Here is a 21,174-nt window from a genome sequence, read left to right as displayed (position 1 = left end):
GTCGTTGTACGAGGGAAGGGAGGGTTGGAAAGGAAAGAGGATGAGATGAGATCATTCTTCAGAGGGAGACGGAAGGGGCAGAATGGGTAGGGATGCAGGAGGAAGGATGGAGAGATGTTGGGGGAGATAAGGAAGGTGAGGCAAAGGGGTGGGAAGAGACCAGATAAGGGAGGGACACCTGGGAGAGGAGAGGGAGCGAAGAACTGCTAAAACCTCATCCTTCCCCTGGGCTTAGAGGCAAATTAAATAATTAACCCTATGATAGGGTATAGGCAAAATAAATCAGTATATAATGTGAGAATAGAAGGGGATCTGGGGCAACGAGGCACAGGGGCAAGTCCCCATGTTAGCTGAGGCAGTATGCCGAGAAGGGCACCTGAAGGTCAAGGAGAAATTTGGCGCAGTGATCTGCAGACCTCCCCCCTCCTGCAATATACCCCTTCCTATCTGCCCCTGCGCTGTCACACGGGGCAACCGGCGTACGAATGAGTTAATGTTTTAATTAATTCTCCGAGGATTTAAAGCAGAAGGGCGGAATCCCAACTGCTGGCGGTTTACACGGTGGGGAATTATTTCCCTGAGAACAAAATGGAAAAAAAAAAATGTAATCAAGGAATTAACCCCTTCCTACAGACAGATTGATACACTTATAGGTGTTGATATCTTTATTGCCAGCTGCTTCATGCCCCATCTCAAACCAGAGCAGGCCTCTGCGGGGTCATCCAGAATAGGGCAGAAGAGATTGGAACGATTTAACCCTTTGTCGGTTGGAATGTTATATTTTAGCTATAAATGCGATTCCTGATTGGAGGGCCAAGAAACTGCTTAATGATTGGATCAAGATGCTTGTTGGTGTTGAAGTAGATGACATAATTGTATTTGGTTTATTAGATACGATTTGAAGGGCATGTCTGCTAAATATTGCGATAAGTGGCGACCGGCTGCTTAAACATGTGATGAAATATTACATGCTTCAGACCCTGTGTATGATGTCATCCTCAAGGTCACAATGCATGGCCACCGATACGCTTTGCCACTGCGCCCCCATTAATACAAAACAATTATATATATATATGGTATAGTGTGTGTGTATGTATATATATATATATATATATATATATATATATACTATAACAACACAAACGCCCCCCGGCCACTGTATACAATACCCGTATAGAGTCACATATACACAGCATATTGTGACCCATATGCCGGTGTGTGTTTTATGTAAGGTTTTTATCTCGTTCGGCGCAGGCTCTGAAATCCCCCCCCCCTCCCCCAGGAGACTGGGCTGTACTGGGAGTAATGGGGAGGGTGGTTGGAGGGAGAGACATATGGCACGGATGTAAGAGTGGATAATCCCCACACTAGCCGGGAGGAGGGGGTCCGAAGCAATAACTCCGTTTTGAATGAGGCAAGAGATCAAAGGGAGAGACGTCAAATGGAAGAGCGATAAAAGGAAAGGAGAAAAGAATGAGGAAAGATGAATAGGGAGGAAAAATGTAATGGAGTTTGGTACAGGAGCGGTGGAAGGTTGGGGAATTCTGATGCAAATGATCCTCAAGGCAGTTGGGTGCTATTGAAGAATTAGGATACTGGTAGGGTATGGAAGCAGGGTGAGGTACAAACAATGAGGTGGGGGAGAGAGGACAAATGATGAGAGAAAGGGGCAAAAAAAGAGGTTGGGGGCAGAAAAAAATATTGGAGGTAAAAGAATTGAAATTATGTCTGATTGGTGAAGGTGACCCCGATCAGAAACAAAATCCAATGATTCGTGAGACAGTGTATCAAAGACAGATACGGGGTTGAGATAATCAGGTAACTGCGGGGTATGTTAAAGACATGGGGAGGAAAAATACATAGCAAAGGTGTGAGGATGAGGAGGGAAAAGAGTGGGAGACAAAATGGAGGCTGGGAGTGGGTAGAGATGAAAAGGAGGTTGAAGATGGATACAGCGAGGGAGCGATTGTTGGGTGTCGAAGGAGACGCTGGGGGGAGGAAACATACATAAAGCTTTGAAAGACGATGTGGAGGGCAAATAGGTAAAAGACAGAGAGGCGGTCATTTTGCTGACAGAATCCCAAGATGGCTGCCCTTCCGCTGTATAAGAGGCTCCGCTGTGCCTGTAGTAACTGTGATTTTTAGGCTTAACCCTTTTGCTGCTGTAACTGCCATTCATTGATTATTTGCATATGAACTAGACACCCCACTTGTGCACTCATTGCATGTTATTGTTTTATATAGCGCCATCATATTCCGTAGCGCTGTACAACGGGAGCATGTAGACACATTTAATGTCACCCCTTTGCTCGTTGGCTCACATAGGGTTAATGTATAGTAATTACCAGTCTCGGCTGTGGACTACAACTCCCATCATCCTATCTGGATAAGCATGATTGTCTTTTTTTTTTTTTGGATGGGTAGTTTTAACGTTGTTTATCCTCAGCTTGGAATGAAAATTTGTGTCCCTACTTGAAAGTTATGACCTCATTACGTAGGCAGGGCATCTTTCTGAGGTCATTATGCATCATGTGAGGTTTTTTTTTTTTTTTTAACGATCAACAGAATTGAATATTTTAAATTAGAACAGAATACAAAATGGCAGAACTTTAAAACGTCTGATACGCGTGACTGTAAGAAGCGACAGAGCCCCGTAACCTTCACAAAGTCACGCACCATAATGCATTGCTACGGCCTCCACCAAATAAAACGATAGATCGTACGATCAAGGAGAAGACGGAGCAGCGGCTTCTCCAGATATCTCATCAATTGTCACTCCCTTCAGTAATCCCTTCCCTGGCAGCAGATAACGAGCTCCTTGAAGTGGACTTTAATTGATCTGTAGCCCCTTCCTTGGCTTTTTCCATAAACCTCCCATTGATCTTCGAGGCTGATGAACAATTGACTTTTCGTGCCATCCCATGCATGTTGAAACTCCCTCACTGTATTATTACCACTTCTACTGGGAGGCGATTCCATGTATCCAACACCCTATCAGTAAAGTAAAACCTCCTTCCATTCCATCTCAGCCTCTGACCCTCTAGTCAGGTTGTGTCAGGGAATATAGGGTGTTATATGGAGAGGTGGACGTTATAGCGGTATGCTATATGGAAAGGCATTTCTAGGAGAAGACCTTCTCCCCTGTGTATGGGGCCGCTAGGTATTCAAGTGGGGCATTCTACTAACAAACGCGTAACATGAATCAACAGGGGTGACAGAGAATGGTCAGGGGTGGGAGAATTATATGGGGTAATTATAGAGTTATAGGGAGACGTTAATGGCTCAGTATGTAGAGTTTTAGGGCACGATGGTGAAGATGCACGATGGGTGCCGGCTGGGTTGTTTGGCAAAGTTGGTGTCCGGGCAACAGGAGCGAGGAGTTGGCTCAACTGTAGTCTAGGTCCTCACCCCCAGCACCCGTTCTGAGACCTGCCGAAGCCTGCTAGGTACTCAGTATTAACTATAAAGACTTTAATTTCTTCAAACCTTCTTGACGTTCCATACCGTCATGAGAACATGTGCCAGAAAACATATCGTGGTGGCATGGAACGTCAGGTTCTAGGTTTTTGGGTACCCCCGGTAAAGAAGGGGTTAAAGAATGGAACTATACCCACCATCATCCCCGGGGTGGACACACAATGGGGGAAAAGTACATTTATTGAAGGCATTGTGAGAATAACCTTAAATTATCCAAGGTTACTACAGAGTGTGGTGCCATCTTGGGCCAAAGCACCTGACCTGGTCTTCTGTATGTATCAGATTTTTAGCTTGTATTACACTTTTGTGTAAAAATACACAATAGAAGAGACCAACAAGTAAGATGAGGCCTTGTGTACGCTGGTGTTACGTTTAGAATAAGATTAAGTGTTCCAGGTTGAATAGAACATGGCCTCTTAACCCACATTTTTTAAGATGATGATATCTTTTGATCTGATTGGATAATCATTCTTACTTTGTATATATTATTATATTTATTTAATATATACCCATTACAGATGGCCCACACCTCCGCATACCTATATTTTAACATAGAATTTTCCAACAGATCGGCCCTATTTGGCCCGTCTAGTCACTCGTTTCTCCTGCTGTAAAGCCTCAAACCTAAATCAGTCATTGGTCTCATCTTAGATTCAGGAGCCAATGCGTCTTTAAATCCCCTCACTGTATTAACCTATACCACTGCTGCTGGGAGGATGTTCCACTTAACTACTACCAGCAACAGGGAATTAGAAGTGGTTTACATCAGTATCTATATCCAAATATCATTTTTTCCTCAAAACAGGTGGGTTGAGATAATTTATAAAAATATAGCCCTATAGTTTTTAAAACTTGGACAGTTCTGAGTATGCAGAGGAATCCTCCTTCTTAAGGACTGGGGTCATTGAAATGGACGGCTGCTGGGTAGACTATTTTGGGATGAAATCTTCATTGGTGTTGATTTGTTTCTTGTGAATTAGGTGATAATCCTGTGGTTGGTTTTGAGGAATCTTTGCACCGGGTGATAACTTAATGAACGTCAACCATGTGGTCAACCAAAATGGGGGTCATCATTTACCACTTGTTGAGAAGGCCATTGAGTAGTTGATGCTGTATAGGTGTAATATAGGTAAACACGGTTTGGCTATAAGGGGGTTGACTATTTGCTGGTAGGTATGGAGGAAACATTGAGAAGCTTGTGTCTTCTTGTTGAGTAGATGATTCCATTATACAAAACGCAAACATTGTGTTTGGCTGTAGGGAACAGATGGTTCTGTTTTGAGGAGTCCAATCAGGATCATTAAGAAGACAAATTTGCACGGGGCAAAGTACATCGGATGATATTATTACTGCTTGTTGTAGAGGGTTATTTTATCAATGTCAGAGCCAAGAGTTTGAAGGGATGATGTGTCTGTTGAGTGCATTGTTTAGGGTCATTGTTGTTTGTTAAGGATATCATTTGGTGTTGGGCACCAGATTGAGGCTAACTCTTGGGGTGGGCAGTGTGCCTTCCGGGACAGTAATTCTGTGCCAGGGACGCCCATCCTAGGTGTTTATTACTTCTCTTTAGAAAGGCATGATCCATAATCAATGACACAAAGTCACTCCCAAAATCTGTTTTGAATGTTCTGGAAAACATGTCATTGTCTGTTGTTTGGAAATCGAACCCTAATGTTCAAGAGATGTCTCTATCGAGAGTTGGATTTAAGGTCCTCACCAATTGACTCTGAGCCTTATCCATGGAATTATGATCCATACTAGACATTGTTGTGTCTATACTTACTATGGATGTTGGTATTAGAGTAGATTGAGGTTAAATTGCATATGGAGCTAATAGGTTCTGATGACTATTGGGGTGGAAAAGTTGGAACTTTGCAGCATTGAGCTGATCATTCCGTTTTGAGGTTTAGAATTAGGTGTGAGATCTTTTTAGGGTGGGGGAGATAATTCTTTGGTTCTTGGATACCAAGATGAAGGTCAGACAAGATAATCACCTTACATCCCAGGTGTATGTCCATACTGTCTTTAGAGGTGAAGTTCCAATGCTAACCTTAACACTACATAATCCTCACGTCTTCCTCAAACCTAAATAATACATTTATACGGGGTATGTATTTATATAGGGGTATGTACAAAAACCCCTTGGTTGAGGATATATTTTATTCGGAAAACGTTGCATTTATTAGCTTTATTATTTCCCGGTTACTTGTCCGTTGTTAAGAAATCTGCCAGCGTGTTAAAGAAATAAGGCACTATGCTATTTTGGGGGGAAGAGTTTGGTTTTGAGCTGCAATCTTGGATTCTACAGGTAACTTTTCAACTAAATTCGGAAAACACCCTGGAACATGAGTGTAAAAGTACAGATAGCCTCTTACATCACCAGGGTTATATGATGCTTGAATCAGAGTTGCGCGTGGTCAGACGCAGAAAGGTCGAGCATTGTATCAATTAAAGTACAATGGTTACGTCGCTTGTCCAGACATTAATAAATGAGTAGGTGACAGGTGGTCACCTGCACATAGTGTGCTGTAAATAGGGATTCCGTGTCATTATAACTGGGGGAACCTGCTACTGTCACCCGTGCTCTCTGCGTGCTTCAGTGGTCACAGCATGTGGACAGCGGGATCCGGTTACTGCAGTATTGGCTCAGATCCAGAGGACTTCCTCTCGCTCCGGCTTCTCCCGCAGTGCTGTAAAGGCAAGGTCATTATAAGATTATCGTGAGCAAGGTTAAATGTGACAGAGACAGAGAGGGCGGGGATGCTTTATATTTTTTTTTTGTCTTTTTTTTTTTTTATTCTGTATAGTCCTGTTTTTCAAGAAAATACAGAAACGTTTAATAGAAGCAGATAGAGAATAATAAAATGTTGATTGGAATAAGGGGATTAGGTGGTGTCATTGGAATAGAAGCGAGACAGACAATGAGAGGGTTGGCCGGGCTTTGGGGCAGGTGGAGATGAACAACGATAATGACAGCAGAGCGAAGAGAAGAGATAATTGGAGAGATAGAGGGGTTGGGATGGGAAGGAGAAAAGAAAGCAGGGGGATGAGGGAGTAAAGAGGAGTGAGAGAGAAGGAGAGAAAGGGGGAAAAAAAGGAGAACAGAGTGAGGAGGGGAGAGAGCGTGAAAGCATTGAGTAATAATGAAAATAATTTATAATCATCTAACAGCCTTAGATAGATAGTTGGGTGGAGGAAGCAGGACCGAGGATAGAGGTTGCAGGGAGAGGAGAGGACATGTTCATGGAGAGGTACGGTGGGGCAGGAGAGGGAGGGGAAGCCATCGCTGCGTCTCTCCTGCCTATTCGTCCGTGGCTTGGTTTTTCACCCAGCGCCATTTTAGGATGTTGATTTTCTTTCTGGTTCTGCTGCTCTCAGGGAGAAATTGAGTTTCGTTATTAACCCCTTTCAGGCACATCATCTATTTACCAATTTAGAATCTAATTGTGGTGTTCAAGGCCAAATATACAAAGTGACAGAACAAATTTCACAAAATCAACATATTCCGAAATGTCTCAAACAGATATTCAAATACAATTGTTGTCCGACACCTATCAATACATCTTGGAATTCTCCAACTGCTAAATAAGGTCCCAATATAAAAGGATCATGTAATCCACCGAGCAAAGGGCGAGAACCCAAATAAGATCAATGTTGGAAATCAAGTAAATCTGACCCAAATTTCTAATTTGACCCAAAATTAATTCTATTTTTTCCATTTTTTATTGCCAATAATAAAATTCCTTTCTCAGCTCAAGCTGTCAACTCTCAAAATGGATCAATTTCCTTTGGACAACTTCACCTAAATGTCACCAAATAGGAAATCGGAACATTTTAGCCACAAAGACTCCGTTGTTCTTATAGGCGATCGTGCTCTGTCGTACATATTATAGATATCATAGACGTTAGTGGCTTCATACCTGGGTTTCAGTTATGGTTATAAGTGTCGGTTATTGCTCAGTTTATCGCCCAAGCCGAGTTCATCTCGAAAAATCGATAATAATTCTAGATGGGAAAGCTCCTGGTCTGATCTAATAACCACCAATTAAGGCCACATAATTAAACTATCTGTGGTCTGCGTGGATGATAATTAAACTGTGTGGTTTGAGATTCATTCACTAACCTCAGTAAGCATACGATGGACAAGTAAATAAAATTAATTTTCCATCTTCATATCTCTATTACCAGTAAGTGCCTGATTTTCCCTAAATTAGTCATCGATGTATCTTATTAGTGTAACATTAGGTGGAGATGAATGGATGTGACTTGAGCTGCTAAGTGGGCTCCCCTGTTGGGTATAAGCTTCATATAGAGGATCCAATGTGAGGTTTCATATAAAGCTATGTTCCTTGATGGATTATACATCTAATATAGGATCCATAAAGGGGTCCATAAATTATATTATATAAAGTGCCATGTTATTGAAGCCAGCATTAGAACATTGTATCTGATTACAGTAAATGTTTCAAAGACAGAAGCTCCTTGGGGATTAGTCTAATAGTTTGTACTGGTCAGTAATAAATCACCCCAAAAATCACATATATTAAATTAGAGGAACAGAAGATCATGGGGTTAGTTTAGGTTTCTTTATGACGTTCTTCATTTACTTTATTCTGTTTGTTTTGGGTGATTCATTGTTTTCTTGCTTGACTTTCAAAGTATTGTCGGGGAAGATTCTAAAAGTTATCTCTATTTTTCATCATCCTCTATCAATTCATCATATAAAGATGTTTTTTTTTGTTTTTTTTTTTGATGCCCTTCGTCCACCATTCTTTCCATAGACTTCCTCGTATTACAAAGTTACCTCTTCTCATTGTCTTAAGGGAGAAAATGTAAATATTTTAACAATCAAAAGAATGCCTTGTAAAAGTGCTTTAAAAATGTTTATATGATAATTCATTTTGGTGGATAGATTTTTCTGGTTGAAAGTAATTTTTTGTATGAAGAAGCTGGGGGAAGACATTTTCAGTTGTGCTTTTCCATCCCTGCTGTGTTGTATAGCTGGACTCAGTCTTAGAGTGCTCCCCAGAGTGGGTGCAGAGACAAAGAGCTCCCCCCCCCCGACTCACTGAATGACAAAAAAAATAAAAATGTTTTGGAATATATTAAGTTCTGTTAAGGTATGCAAATATTTGTGTGCGTATCTTTCAAAATCACACAGGACTATCAACAATTTTTGTTTTCGATGCAGCAAAAGTTCAGTGGCCCTTAATCTGTAAGATTCTAATAATTTTTTGGCACACTGTGGGTGGTGATGCTTATTGATGTGGAAAGTTAGTTATAAAATAATCACAGGTTGCCAAATTTTACACCGTGTCTAGGATACCTACAATTTTTGGGCATTAGAGTTGATATCACAGACAGGAACCGTGTGAGATCGCAGGCTTATGGAAGATATAGCTTGCGTCAATTATTGGTTTCTGATAACTGGTTTGTTTTATTTTACTGGTGTGTTTTGGCTTTTAAGACCATTTACAATATTTACCCAATTTTGTGTGGTTTTGAGTGGTTTAATTGATTTCTTTCTTACCATGGAGACCCTTAAATTGTTTTGGTTATTCTCGGTCATTCTGCTTTTGAGGAGTTATCTCAAAGCTCTCGCTGCTCTCTACTTTTTGGAGGATCGTTTTGGTTGCATTGTCTTCCTGTAGATTTTTCTGAATCATGAGGGTCGGTCAAGGCTTAGGCCTCCCTGTGATTCAAGGAGATAATTTGCTGTGGGCAGGCTGGTGAATTTAGACCCAACTTGTAAGAAAAGCCAGTGACCCAAATCCTTCAATTAGTTGCAGATCAGAAGTCCATAGTATCTTCTGCCGCCATTGTCAACCTGTTATTCTCATTTGTTTTGCTGGTTCTGTGTCTTACTTGTTCCTCATCTCTATTTGGTTTGTGGTTCCCATTGTAGACTTTTTGACATTTCTTACTTATATATGTCAATTTTCTACTTCCACAGTACGGCCGGTCAGACAGTTATCGCGTGGCCACCACACAGGACAATAAGGATGACAAATCCCCTAAGAAGGGCAAGGGGATACAGAAAAAAGAAATGGACGAACTCAAGAAAGAGGTGGCCATGGTAAGTGAAGATCTTGATGTGATTGATGGGACTATGATGGTAACGTCCTCCAGAATAGGTCTCTTCTCCTCGTCCTACAGAACCGGTGCTATAGAATAGGTCTCATGTTATCTGAACCTAGAGAGTAGGTCTCTCTTCTCCTGGTCCTCAGTCATCTAAGAAAAGCAGAGTGGACCAGTATAAAGGATGAAGTATGGTTGATGTGTGACCAAAGAACCAGAAAGAATGATACAAAATGCTGAGGGACTGTGCATTTTTTTTTTTTTAATTTTCCTTTCCCTCTGCCCATAGACGGAGCACAAAATGTCGGTGGAGGAAGTGTGCCGGAAATATAACACGGACTGTGTGCAGGTCAGGGAACTCGCATTGACTCAATCGTACCTACAGAGTCAATAAGACACGCCAATGTACTCTCTGCCAACCACTCCCTGAATGTCTGCCCTCTCACCCCTTCTTTATTGCCTTTTCAGGGGTTGACGCTGAGTAAAGCAGCAGAGATTCTGGCTAGAGATGGTCCCAATGCACTCACGCCACCCCCCACAACACCCGAGTGGATAAAGTTTTGTCGTCAGCTGTTTGGAGGATTCTCAATTCTTCTATGGATTGGGGCTATCCTCTGCTTTCTGGCTTACGGCATCCTGGCTGGCACAGAAGATGATCCCTCGAGAGACAATGTAAGATTGAACCCCTGCTACGTAGTTTTATATATATATAGTACGTCCTATTCAGTAATATAAAGGAGCAGTACATGCATGGCCTTCAACTTTGACCAATTGTACATTGGAGAATAATCAAACCTTGAAGTTTGTTAGTTCTCAGACTCACTAGATCGCAATACTCTGACCACTTAACAACCTTTCATGGTATGTAGAATAACCACAACAAACAAGATACAGTACGTAGGTTACATTTCACATCATATGTATAAAATGCTATCGGATGGATGGCAATGCATACTAATTAACGGAATACAGGATGACGGTAGAATGGACCATATTCCTTTAGTCTGTCCGAGGCCATGCGATATATTAATTCAAATGTCTGACTGCTGAAGTAAAACCTCCAGGTCTCATTGTCTCCTTTATTTCCTTTTCAGCTATATCTGGGCATTGTCCTTGCTGCGGTCGTGATTATCACTGGCTGCTTCTCTTATTATCAGGAGGCCAAAAGTTCTAAAATTATGGAATCCTTCAAAAACATGGTGCCCCAGGTAAGGAAGGGTAGAGCGAAGAAACATGAGCATGGGAAGTGAAAAAACAAAAGAAGGAGAAAGGGGATTGTTGAACTCCAGCTTGGTTATTTTGTATCTTCTTCTTTCATCTGCTCTTCTTCATTCCCTATTTTATTCTACTTTGTTCATTTTTCCTTCTCCATCTTTTATCTTCCAATGCCTCCATTTCATTGTTGGCTTTTCTCACTCTCTCACTCTCTCACTCTCTCACTCTCTCTCCACAGCAAGCCCTGATTATCCGTGAAGGTGAAAAGATGCAGCTTAACGCCGAGGAGGTTGTGGTTGGCGACCTGGTAGAAGTTAAGGGTGGAGACAGAGTGCCAGCCGACCTTCGTATTATATCTGCCCATGGCTGCAAGGTGAGGTTCTAATACATCTTACCCCAATATGAAAATGTACTCTGTGACACTATCCTGAACGCACATTCTATAAATCATCAAGACCTGGCTACCAAGTGCCCCAGTGGTTGACTTTTTGAAACCCAAGCTGGTTTCCACAATTACTGTATCTGTTCTCAATGTTTTTATTCACCCCTGACTTAAATAGTTTGGCAACTGTTTTATATTTCCCCTTTTGTATTTGTCATCTTCCAGGTTGATAACTCTTCCTTGACAGGTGAATCTGAGCCCCAGACAAGGTCACCTGATTGCACTCATGATAACCCTCTTGAGACGCGAAATATCGCTTTCTTCTCTACTAACTGCGTTGAAGGTAACATTTCTTTCACTACAAACTATATCAAACACAGGCAGTATTCTGAGTGCAGATCACGGTTTCATTAAAAATGTATGAAGAGGGAATAATAATTTGAAGAACGCGTAACCAATCGGTATCATGCTGATTCATGTTGCCGACCAGTAGTTTTTTGATGAGCCTCAGTAGGTCTTTGGCTGGCCTGTGAGAGTAATCAGCGATGGAAATGCTGGCTAATGAGTATGGGGTTAGTGCGTAAAGTTGGTGCTGACGTGAGTTGGTGGCAATTTGCAGGTACGGCTCGTGGAGTGGTGGTCGCCACAGGAGACAGGACTGTGATGGGTCGCATTGCCACCCTGGCTTCTGGTCTGGAAGTTGGGAAGACCCCAATTGCCAAAGAGATTGAACATTTCATTCAACTTATCACCGGCGTGGCTGTCTTCTTGGGAATCAGCTTCTTCATCCTCTCGCTCATTCTGGGATACTCCTGGCTTGAAGCCGTCATCTTCCTTATTGGCATCATCGTGGCTAATGTCCCGGAAGGTCTGCTGGCAACTGTGACTGTGAGTATATGGGGCAAAGGCCCCTTCTTTACATGTCGGGTCTGCAGTAGAGCCCTGCGTGGGACGCTTTTTTAATCCCGCTCCCGCTGTTTTTAATCCCGCTCCCGCAATGTGGGTGTTCCGCTCCCGCCACATTTGTGGCCAATCCCGCCCGCTCCCGCCACATTTGTGGCCAATCACGCCCGCCTCCTTACCTGATTTCCTGCGCAGTCCCGCAAGTTGTTCCCTCACAGCGTCTCTTCTCTTGCTCCGCCCAGGAACAAGGCGGAGTCACAGGAAGTGACGTCACATCACGTGACTCTTCCTTGTTCCTGGGCGGGGCAAGATAGGAGACACTGTTATGGAGCAGCGAGAAGACGGCCTTGCGGGACTGCGCGGGATTACCGGGACCCGCAGGTACAGTGCCTGACCGCCCGCTCCCGCCCGCAGCCCCGCGGGACCCGCCTCCCAATGCAGTGTTCTAGTCTGCAGCTGTGTGATATTATCACATGGAAATTGGCATTATATACTCTTTACTGACCACAGAGGTATGACATCTAGTCTAGTTTCATATTTATTCATAAATATTGGGAAACCTAAATGATTATTTGGGATCAGATACTTTGTAGCCCTATCTCATCACATTCCAGTAGCGAGGCGACAGTCAAGCATGAGGAAGGACACATAAAGTCTTAACTTTTATGTCAATTTGTAAATTCCGATTTATGGTAGATACACTGGAAGAGGTGTTTGGGGACTTTAACCCATTGGGAACGTAAGACAATGCCAAGGACCAGGACTGGTAGAAAATGGCAGACTAAGTGATCCCAATGGCTCTTATCTGATGTCGACTAATTTATGTCTGTATAGAATACAATGGTGTAGATGTCCAAGGTCAGGTATAATCTCCCAGCTCTTATGTGACCACTTCATTGCGCCGGAAATACTTTGTCAACAGACACTCAGCTCTCCAAAAATCTCCAATGCTTTAGTGTAACTCGTCGCAAAGTCAAAGCAAGATGGAAATAAGCACTTATTTTGTGTTTGCCAGTTGCCAACCTTACGCCCCATATACACCATGACTGGATCACTTTGTGGTTTTTCTATGCATTTGTCAATTGTGAATATATGTTGGAGAGAACTGGATTATGACTATCGACCATGTTGTCTACTAAATCTGTTTCCTCGCTGTGTTACTAGGCCTCTCGGCTAACTTGATACCCTCTGGCTGAATACTTCCAGCCCTGTCCTGATGGTATTCACGTGGTGCAAAGGCAGGGGCAGTTAAAAATGCTATTTCTGACTGCTTGCCCATCGAACGATGTTAGTTTTTGAAGGGATGAGACCCTGGTGGAAGCAGCAATGGATTTTACTTACCGCGCTTACTCTTCCCCTTCCCAGGTCTGTTTGACTCTGACTGCCAAGCGCATGGCCCGGAAGAACTGCCTGGTGAAGAACTTAGAAGCCGTGGAGACGCTGGGATCCACGTCTACCATCTGCTCTGACAAGACCGGGACCCTCACACAGAACCGTATGACTGTGGCCCACATGTGGTTCGACAACCAGATCCACGAGGCAGACACCACAGAGGACCAGTCGGGTACAGAAATAATAACACACATAGCAATATCAGCTTTCACACAACATAACACTATAGAACCTTTTAAGTAATTATAATGTCTATTCTTTTTATTTGCTTAAAGTTTTCCCCATTTAATTAACCAAATGTATCTTCTTATCCTGTTTGTACTCCCTTCTCATCTCCTTTTTTCCTTCTATGTCTATTACTGTGAACGATCTCCTTTTTTTCTCCCTCACCAACCGTTGTCTCTTTATCTCCTAGGCGCATCATTTGATAAGAGTTCTCCTACTTGGGTGGCCTTAGCTCGGATTGCTGCTCTGTGCAACCGCGCCGCCTTCAAAGCAGGAAACGATAACATTCCCATACTGAAGGTGAGAGCCGTCACTCATCCACGGAGCGGGCAATGAGCTACGATGTGCCAATAACGCGCCATACGCCGTTACGCAGAGCATGTCGTCTCGCATCGTTTTCGTCCTCCGGTTTCGGTTATGGAATGTTAAGATTAAACCTCTTGGCCTAAATATTAATGCTTAACCTCGTCTTGATTTCCATAGAGGGACGTTGCAGGTGACGCTTCTGAGTCTGCTCTCCTAAAGTGCATTGAATTGTCCTGCGGGTCGGTGAAACACATGAGAGAGAAGAACAAGAAGGTGGCGGAGATTCCATTCAACTCTACCAACAAGTATCAGGTTAGTTACGCTTTCCCAAAACGATCTTCACGGAAAAAGGATCCTGAGGTGGATACGTTGGAGTAAACGTAAAAGTGAGAAAATATTATATAATTTTATAAACGATTCCAGCTTCACCAAAAAGAATACATCTAGTCTTATAAACTGCAGTACCTATAGTGTAACCGGTCTATGAATTTTTGATGCCATTAGAAGGCTCGTATCCTAGCTCCTCTCATCTGCTCCTACCATCCTGACCTTCTGACTTTGAGTATACGCCTTCGGTGAAGCACATAGTCTGACCGCAATCTTGTACAAGGAAATGTGACTTTTCCAGAAACCATTTCTCGCTCTTGCATTGTCAGCTTTATGGTGGGAACGAGAAGAAGCAAGGACATCCAGTTGTCCAACAAGGAATGGCGATAGGGGCAACGTATAGGCTTAATGCCACACGTTGTAACTTTACACAAGACGACGTTAAAATAGTCATGCCTACATTATAAAGACCGGCTTCTTTTCTGTTTGGCAAGATAGTTCTCGCCCAGCCTTACTAGACCCCTTTCTCACCAAATCCACATCCCTTACTGTTACGCTCCTACCTCTCCATTCTCTTCCCCTGCCGCCTCTTTCATTGTTATCCCCCCCTGCAGATTAGTCACAGCTGGTGCAGGATCCCGGCTTGATCCTTCTTAGCATTCATTTTAAAATGACATAAAAGCTTTTTAACTCTGCGTAGTCCAATGACTAGTCCGAGCAACATAGACGCCCCTGGGTGATCACACCATGTATTGTCTTTGTAAGGGTAGGCTGTCAGAAATTATGTATATATATATATATTATATATAATAGTATTTATATTAGAAGAACATTTAAGAAATCAGCATGAATCATTTATTTGCCTCTCAAATCTGTATTTTTTCTACTATCCAAATGCGTAACCTTGATTTATTGATGTTATTCAAATGCTACTCGACCGAATAGTTTAGTTCCCTTTTAATGAATATACAAACCACCTTTCTCAGTTATCCATCCACGAGACTGAGGACCCCAACGATAACCGCTATCTGCTGGTCATGAAGGGAGCCCCAGAGAGGATTCTGGAAAACTGTTCCACCATTTTAATCCAAGGAAAGGAACAGCCATTGGACGACGAGCTTAAAGAGGCCTTCCAAAATGCCTACTTGGAACTGGGTGGCCTGGGAGAAAGGGTGCTGGGTATGTTGAAGAGCTAGATAAATTGTTGGAGCTGTATATAAAAAAAGATTATAATAATAATAATGCTAATAAAAATAATAATAATAATAATGCTAATAATAATAATGTGCTTGCGTTTCTGGGACACGTGACTTCAGTGCATTTCTCTCCAACAGGATTCTGCCACTATTACTTCCCCGAGGAGCTGCATCCCAAGGGCTTTGCTTTTGATACAGAGGACCTTAACTTCAGCACTGAGAACCTTTGCTTTGTTGGTCTTATGTCCATGATTGACCCTCCCAGGGCAGCCGTGCCAGACGCCGTGGGTAAATGCCGAAGTGCAGGAATCAAGGTGAGGAGGGCACAGGCGGATATTATTGCACCGTCGTATAATCTATTCGTTATCATCAGAGGACCCTGGTTGTCCCCGAGGCCCATGTCCAAAGATGTAGACGTTACATTTGGACCGAACATTTCTGAAAAAACATTTTATTCTCCACTTTTACACTTAAATTTAGGGTATCCCACAGTCCTTTTCCCAGTACCCCCAAATCAACCTTTTTTTTTTTATTTTTTTTTTTGCAATCTTGGGGTCAACAGTTCCAGATTTGTGTTAATGCTGCCTGTCAATTATTCCATGAAGAATGGGGAATTCTAATCAGATTGTTCTTCTCATTCTAGGTGATTATGGTAACTGGTGACCATCCCATTACAGCCAAAGCTATTGCCAAAGGAGTTGGAATTATCTCTGAGGGTAACGAGACTGTGGAGGATATCGCAGCCAGACTTAATATCCCTGTCAGCCAAGTGAATCCCAGGTAGGTCATACAGGGTAGACAAATGATTGGGAGCACAGCACTGTACTGTGTTACAGCTGTGCAGAAGTAGTATAATGACGAAGCATAATATGGTCTAGATGCCAAGACAGGTTGGGATCCTAAGACTTGGTTGTAGTAGATGGTTGGGCTACTGTTTTAATGACTTCTGATAATGTTAGGACTTCTAAGGACCACTTTCTAATCTCAAGGCTCTAGAATACATGAAAAGGAAGATTCTGCACTTAATAATTTAGCACAATTACTTATTAAACCCCCAACACTATCTCTACTAAAAATAAAAATGATAATATTTGGGATACATAAAGGTCCAAAATCTCCTGGGTTAATGTTCTTGGCGATGTCTTTCTTGAGAATTGTAAGATTAGACCTTGAGTATCCAAACATTGCGGAAGAAAAAGACATTAACCTTCCCTTTACCAGTAATGGAAACATGGCTCCGATGTCTCTGTTGCCAGCTCTTACCACATTGTGGTTGTCTGTATTCTCCCCCCGTCAGGGATGCCAAGGCCTGTGTAATTCACGGGACAGATTTGAAGGACATGGGCACAGAGCAGATGGACGAGATCCTGCAGAATCACACAGAGATTGTGTTTGCCCGCACCTCGCCTCAGCAGAAGCTCATCATTGTGGAAGGCTGCCAACGCCAGGTAAGGAAGATGTTGACATGGTCCTTCTTAAAAGCGCTGCTCCCCAATCTTAGCTAAACTCAACACTATTTTAATATAAATTGATCTTTACTTCCTCAGTAACACCCAAACAGGTTGCATGTGGATTTTGTAGATTAGATTAAGACCTTTGATTTCAATTTACATATTTTGTCCCACCAGTCTGTAAGAGATAGCCGTCCATGCCCCATCACAGTACGGCTACCCCAGCCTACTGCCAGAACCACTCTAACGCTCCTGCCCCATTAGGGGGCTATTGTTGCAGTGACAGGTGATGGTGTCAACGACTCCCCGGCTTTGAAGAAGGCAGACATTGGGGTGGCCATGGGTATCGCTGGTTCAGATGTCTCGAAACAGGCAGCTGACATGATTCTCCTGGATGATAATTTTGCTTCCATTGTCACAGGAGTGGAAGAAGGTAAGCAGAGAAATATAGGTGTAAATTAATATAACCCTATAAAGGCCAACTGAGAATTTATATTGTGCTGCGGACGAATTTGGAGTTTCATGTGATACCACCCACTAACTTGCAGGGCGCCTTATCTTCGACAACCTAAAGAAGTCCATCGCTTACACCCTGACAAGTAACATCCCAGAGATTACGCCTTTCCTACTCTTCATCATGGCCAATATCCCACTGCCTCTGGGTACCATCACCATCCTGTGCATTGATCTGGGTACCGACATGGTGAGTAGGAAACTCAGACCTGGAGGTAGAGGGAATATCTTTTTTGGGATAGTTGTGTAAGCAGTCAGGTCTACAAAGATCATAGGGATAGGTGTGTATGATGTCATCCTCGTGATAACCTATGATGTCACATATCTTTTTTCCCTTGCAGGTTCCTGCTATCTCTCTCGCTTATGAAGCTGCTGAAAGCGACATCATGAAGAGGCAGCCTAGAAACCCTCGCACAGACAAATTGGTCAACGAGAGGCTGATCAGCATGGCGTACGGGCAAATCGGTAGGTGAAAATACAGTAAAATATACCGTATTTGCTCGATTATAAGACGACCCTGATTATAAGACGACCCCCCAAATCTGAATATTAATTTAGGAAAAAAGAAAAAGCCTGAATATAAGACGACCCTATAGGAAAAAAGTTTTACCAGTAAATGTTAATTCATGTAAACTGTTTTTTTTTAATAAAAGCTATGATTGAGAAAAATATTTTGGTTTTATTTCCTTCTATTTTCCAACCTGTCCCCCAGTTATGCACATCTACCCCAGAAATGCCTTATACCCCCTATATGCCACTGTGCCCCATGATATGCCTTTTAACCCTCTAAATGCCACTGTGCCCCATGATATGCCTTTTGACCCCCTATATGCCACTCTGGCATTTAGAGGGTTAAAAGGCATATTATGGGGAAGAGTAGCATATAGGGAGGTTTAAGGCATTCAGGAGGCAGAGTGGCGTATAGAGGGTTAAAAAGGCATTTCTGGAGGCAGTGTGGCATTAAGGGGATTAAAAGGCATTTCACAGAGCACTCTGCCTCCAGAAATGCCTTATGCCCCCCATTTAAACCCCCCCCAAACTTACCGGTGCTTCTGACTTCCCTGTCATGTAGCTGGGGCAGCGTGTAGATCCCACGCACTTACGCTGCAGCCGGAAGGAGGCGTGGCTAGCAGCGGGGGTTGTCTGCGTCCATCACGCAGACCTTCCCCGACTGTCAGAGATGCGGGGAACTCTGATCTCTGACAGCCGGGGAAGGTCTACGCGATGGACGCAGACAACCCCCGCTGCTAGCCACACCTCCTTCATGCTGCAGCGGAAGTTGTCTACGCGGATCGTGTAGACATCTACACGCTGCCCCGGCTACACACCGGGGACTCTGAAGTACCGGTAAGTGGGGCGGGGGGGGAGACGGGAGGATCTTAGTCGTCTCATAGTCAGACCTATTTGAGGTCTGATTATAAGATGACCCCGATTATAAGACGAGGGGTATTTTTCAGAGCATTTGCTCTGAAAAAAACCTCGTCTTATAATCGAGCAAATACGGTAATAAAACTAAGATAAAACTAATGTTGACAATGACCAATATTGTATAAAAAAGTCCCAATGCGTTAAAGACACTCTATAGAGAGGTAACTACTTTTGCTACGGTGACATAGAACATCATAGATGTAGCCAGATACACGGAAGCTTCTTTTTCTCTATTCCTTTACCGATCCCCATCACTGTCCACTAATAGTTTTTTCTTCTCCTCTCGTCTTTAGGTATGATCCAGGCTCTGGGCGGCTTCTTCGCATATTTCGTAATCCTAGCAGAAAATGGTTTCCTTCCATCTCATCTGGTTGGAATCCGATTAAACTGGGATGATAGGACCTGCAATGATCTGGAAGACAGCTACGGACAGCAGTGGGTAGGTTCTCCAACGGCCCAACGTGCAAAGAGCCGCGGCGGTCCTGGGCTAATGGAAAATGTCAAGCGAGCTTCATTCCTGTTTTCTTCCCCAACCTCAGACATACGAACAACGAAAGATTGTTGAGTTCACATGCCACACGGCCTTCTTCGTCAGTATTGTGGTGGTGCAGTGGGCGGATGTCGTTATTTGCAAGACGAGAAGAAATTCTGTGTTCCAGCAGGGCATGAAGTAAGAGAAACTGACCCCCCCCTTTACTAAATGCCCTCGGGAATCAGGGATGGTTTGACTATGGGGGCAAACTTTTCAGCTTTCTAAGCCCTTGGACACAAAATATAAGGGTATTTATGAACGGCACCTGCTTGCTATTCGTGCGCTTATCCCTACGCCTCATTCCAAGACAATAACGAATATGTATCATGACCTGACCTCATTCCATAACTTTGCCTATTTCTCCTAGGAATAAGATCCTCATCTTTGGTCTGTTTGAGGAAACGGCTCTGGCGGCGTTCTTGTCTTATTGCCCCGGAATGGACATTGCGTTGAGAATGTACCCTCTAAAGTAAGTGGCAAGCACAGATGCCCTATGGGCGATGACGACGGACTCGGATGACCCCAAATCTGCGAACGGAATAAGGAGAGGCATCGGGTCCTAGCTGCCGACTCTAGCATAGGGCGTATAATTTAATAATGACAATTACTGATTTAGTCATTCTGCTTTTTACGTATCTTTGTTGGCTACTGCCTATTTAGAGCAAATTTTAAGAGTTTTGCATTCAGATTCGAACACATTTTAAATTTAAAAATATTGTTTAATTCATACACATGTCCAAAAACAAAGAGCCAGAATGAAACAAGCTCTGAATTTTCGTTTAACATTTATTTTCTCACTTACTCTCGCCCTGCCTCCTCCGACTACTGCTTCCATGTCTCCGCTTCCCCCTGCACTCTTCCCTTTTTTTCATTTTTCTTTAAAGTACTTCCGCAAAAGGGCGGAGCCTCCGCGCGCACCACCTCCTTCCCTCCCATTGGATAGGGGAAGAGGTTGTCCCCTTGTTGGAGACTCCGCCCTGTTGCAGCAGTACTCCGAAGAGTGCTGGAGAGAAGAAAAGAAATTAGAAAAAGGGAAAAAAGGAGACAAGAAAATGTTTGTCGGAGAAGGCAGAGACAGAGAGGAGAGTTTGTGGGTGAGAATAAAAGAATTTCTTTAACGAAAGAAAAACCATCCAAATTTCATCTGAACCGAAAACGATCCTAGACCATTCTTGGTCTACCTGCACATGTCCAGTTTTGGGGTCAAATCTCCAGAATCTATTCTATCGAGTTTGAAAGAACGTCCGGAGTATCTACTAACCTATTGGATCTCTGTCTCTCCTACAGACCCAGCTGGTGGTTCTGTGCCTTCCCGTACAGCTTCCTCATCTTTATATACGATGAGATCCGAAAACTCATCCTTAGAAGACACCCAGGAGGTAAGAGCGTGAACGCGCCACCGGGCAGAACGAGGTCTAGACCAGGATGAATCACGTGGTTACTGATGGACAGTAATCGGCCATATTGGATTATGGTTATCACTGTGCAACCACGATGGGGGTTAACTCACCAGATCAAACCAGGGCGACGCTAAACGCGGTCATTTTGTTACCCCCTTTCTCAAATAGTTATAGGGCCAGATGTGGCTTGTGGGGCTTATGTCCCCCCCCCTCACCTGGGTGTTATTATGTAATACGATGCTGCGGGTTTCTCGTCTTTCGAATAAACTAATATCTATGCTTTTTTTTTTTTTTTTTTTTTTTTTTTTTTTATCTTACAGGTTGGGTAGAAAAAGAGTCTTACTATTAA

General features: G+C 43.2%; 1 protein-coding gene across 2 annotated transcripts; it reads left to right on the top strand.

Annotated features, from left to right (window-relative positions):
- The first annotated feature begins 1,313 nt into the window (after positions 1–1,313).
- Positions 1,314–21,174, top strand: LOC149275582 (sodium/potassium-transporting ATPase subunit alpha-3-like). 2 transcript variants are annotated; one of them, XM_089504552.1, is made up of 23 exons: positions 1,314–1,332; positions 9,513–9,553; positions 9,845–9,904; positions 10,024–10,227; positions 10,650–10,763; positions 11,009–11,143; positions 11,378–11,495; positions 11,772–12,040; positions 13,421–13,619; positions 13,863–13,972; positions 14,156–14,290; positions 15,292–15,484; positions 15,640–15,815; positions 16,145–16,281; positions 16,799–16,949; positions 17,217–17,385; positions 17,501–17,655; positions 17,807–17,930; positions 19,187–19,332; positions 19,433–19,563; positions 19,793–19,894; positions 20,713–20,804; positions 21,146–21,174. In XM_089504552.1, exons 2-23 carry the CDS (start codon positions 9,524–9,526, stop codon positions 21,172–21,174), a joined length of 2,979 nt encoding a protein of 992 aa, XP_089360678.1. In that variant the 5' UTR covers positions 1,314–1,332; positions 9,513–9,523. The 2 variants fall into 2 exon arrangements, with proteins under 2 accessions (XP_089360678.1, XP_089360677.1); XM_089504551.1 differs by lacking the exon at positions 1,314–1,332 and having other exon boundaries at positions 9,437–9,553.

This window comes from Sceloporus occidentalis, unplaced genomic scaffold (genome assembly GCF_023333645.1).
Source record: "Sceloporus occidentalis isolate IW3139 unplaced genomic scaffold, rSceOcc1.0.p SCAF_279, whole genome shotgun sequence".
NCBI classification, from domain to species: Eukaryota; Metazoa; Chordata; class Lepidosauria; order Squamata; family Phrynosomatidae; genus Sceloporus; species Sceloporus occidentalis.
This window is presented reverse-complemented; position numbering and strand designations above follow the sequence as displayed.

Coding starts and splice junctions, on each gene's coding strand:
- LOC149275582 (XM_089504552.1), top strand. CDS start 9,524: ATGGACGAACTCAAGAAAGAGGTGGCCATG. Junction 9,905..10,023: donor ATAACACGGACTGTGTGCAG/GTCAGGGAACTC, acceptor TTGCCTTTTCAG/GGGTTGACGCTGAGTAAAGC. Junction 15,816..16,144: donor GCCGAAGTGCAGGAATCAAG/GTGAGGAGGGCA, acceptor TTCTCATTCTAG/GTGATTATGGTAACTGGTGA.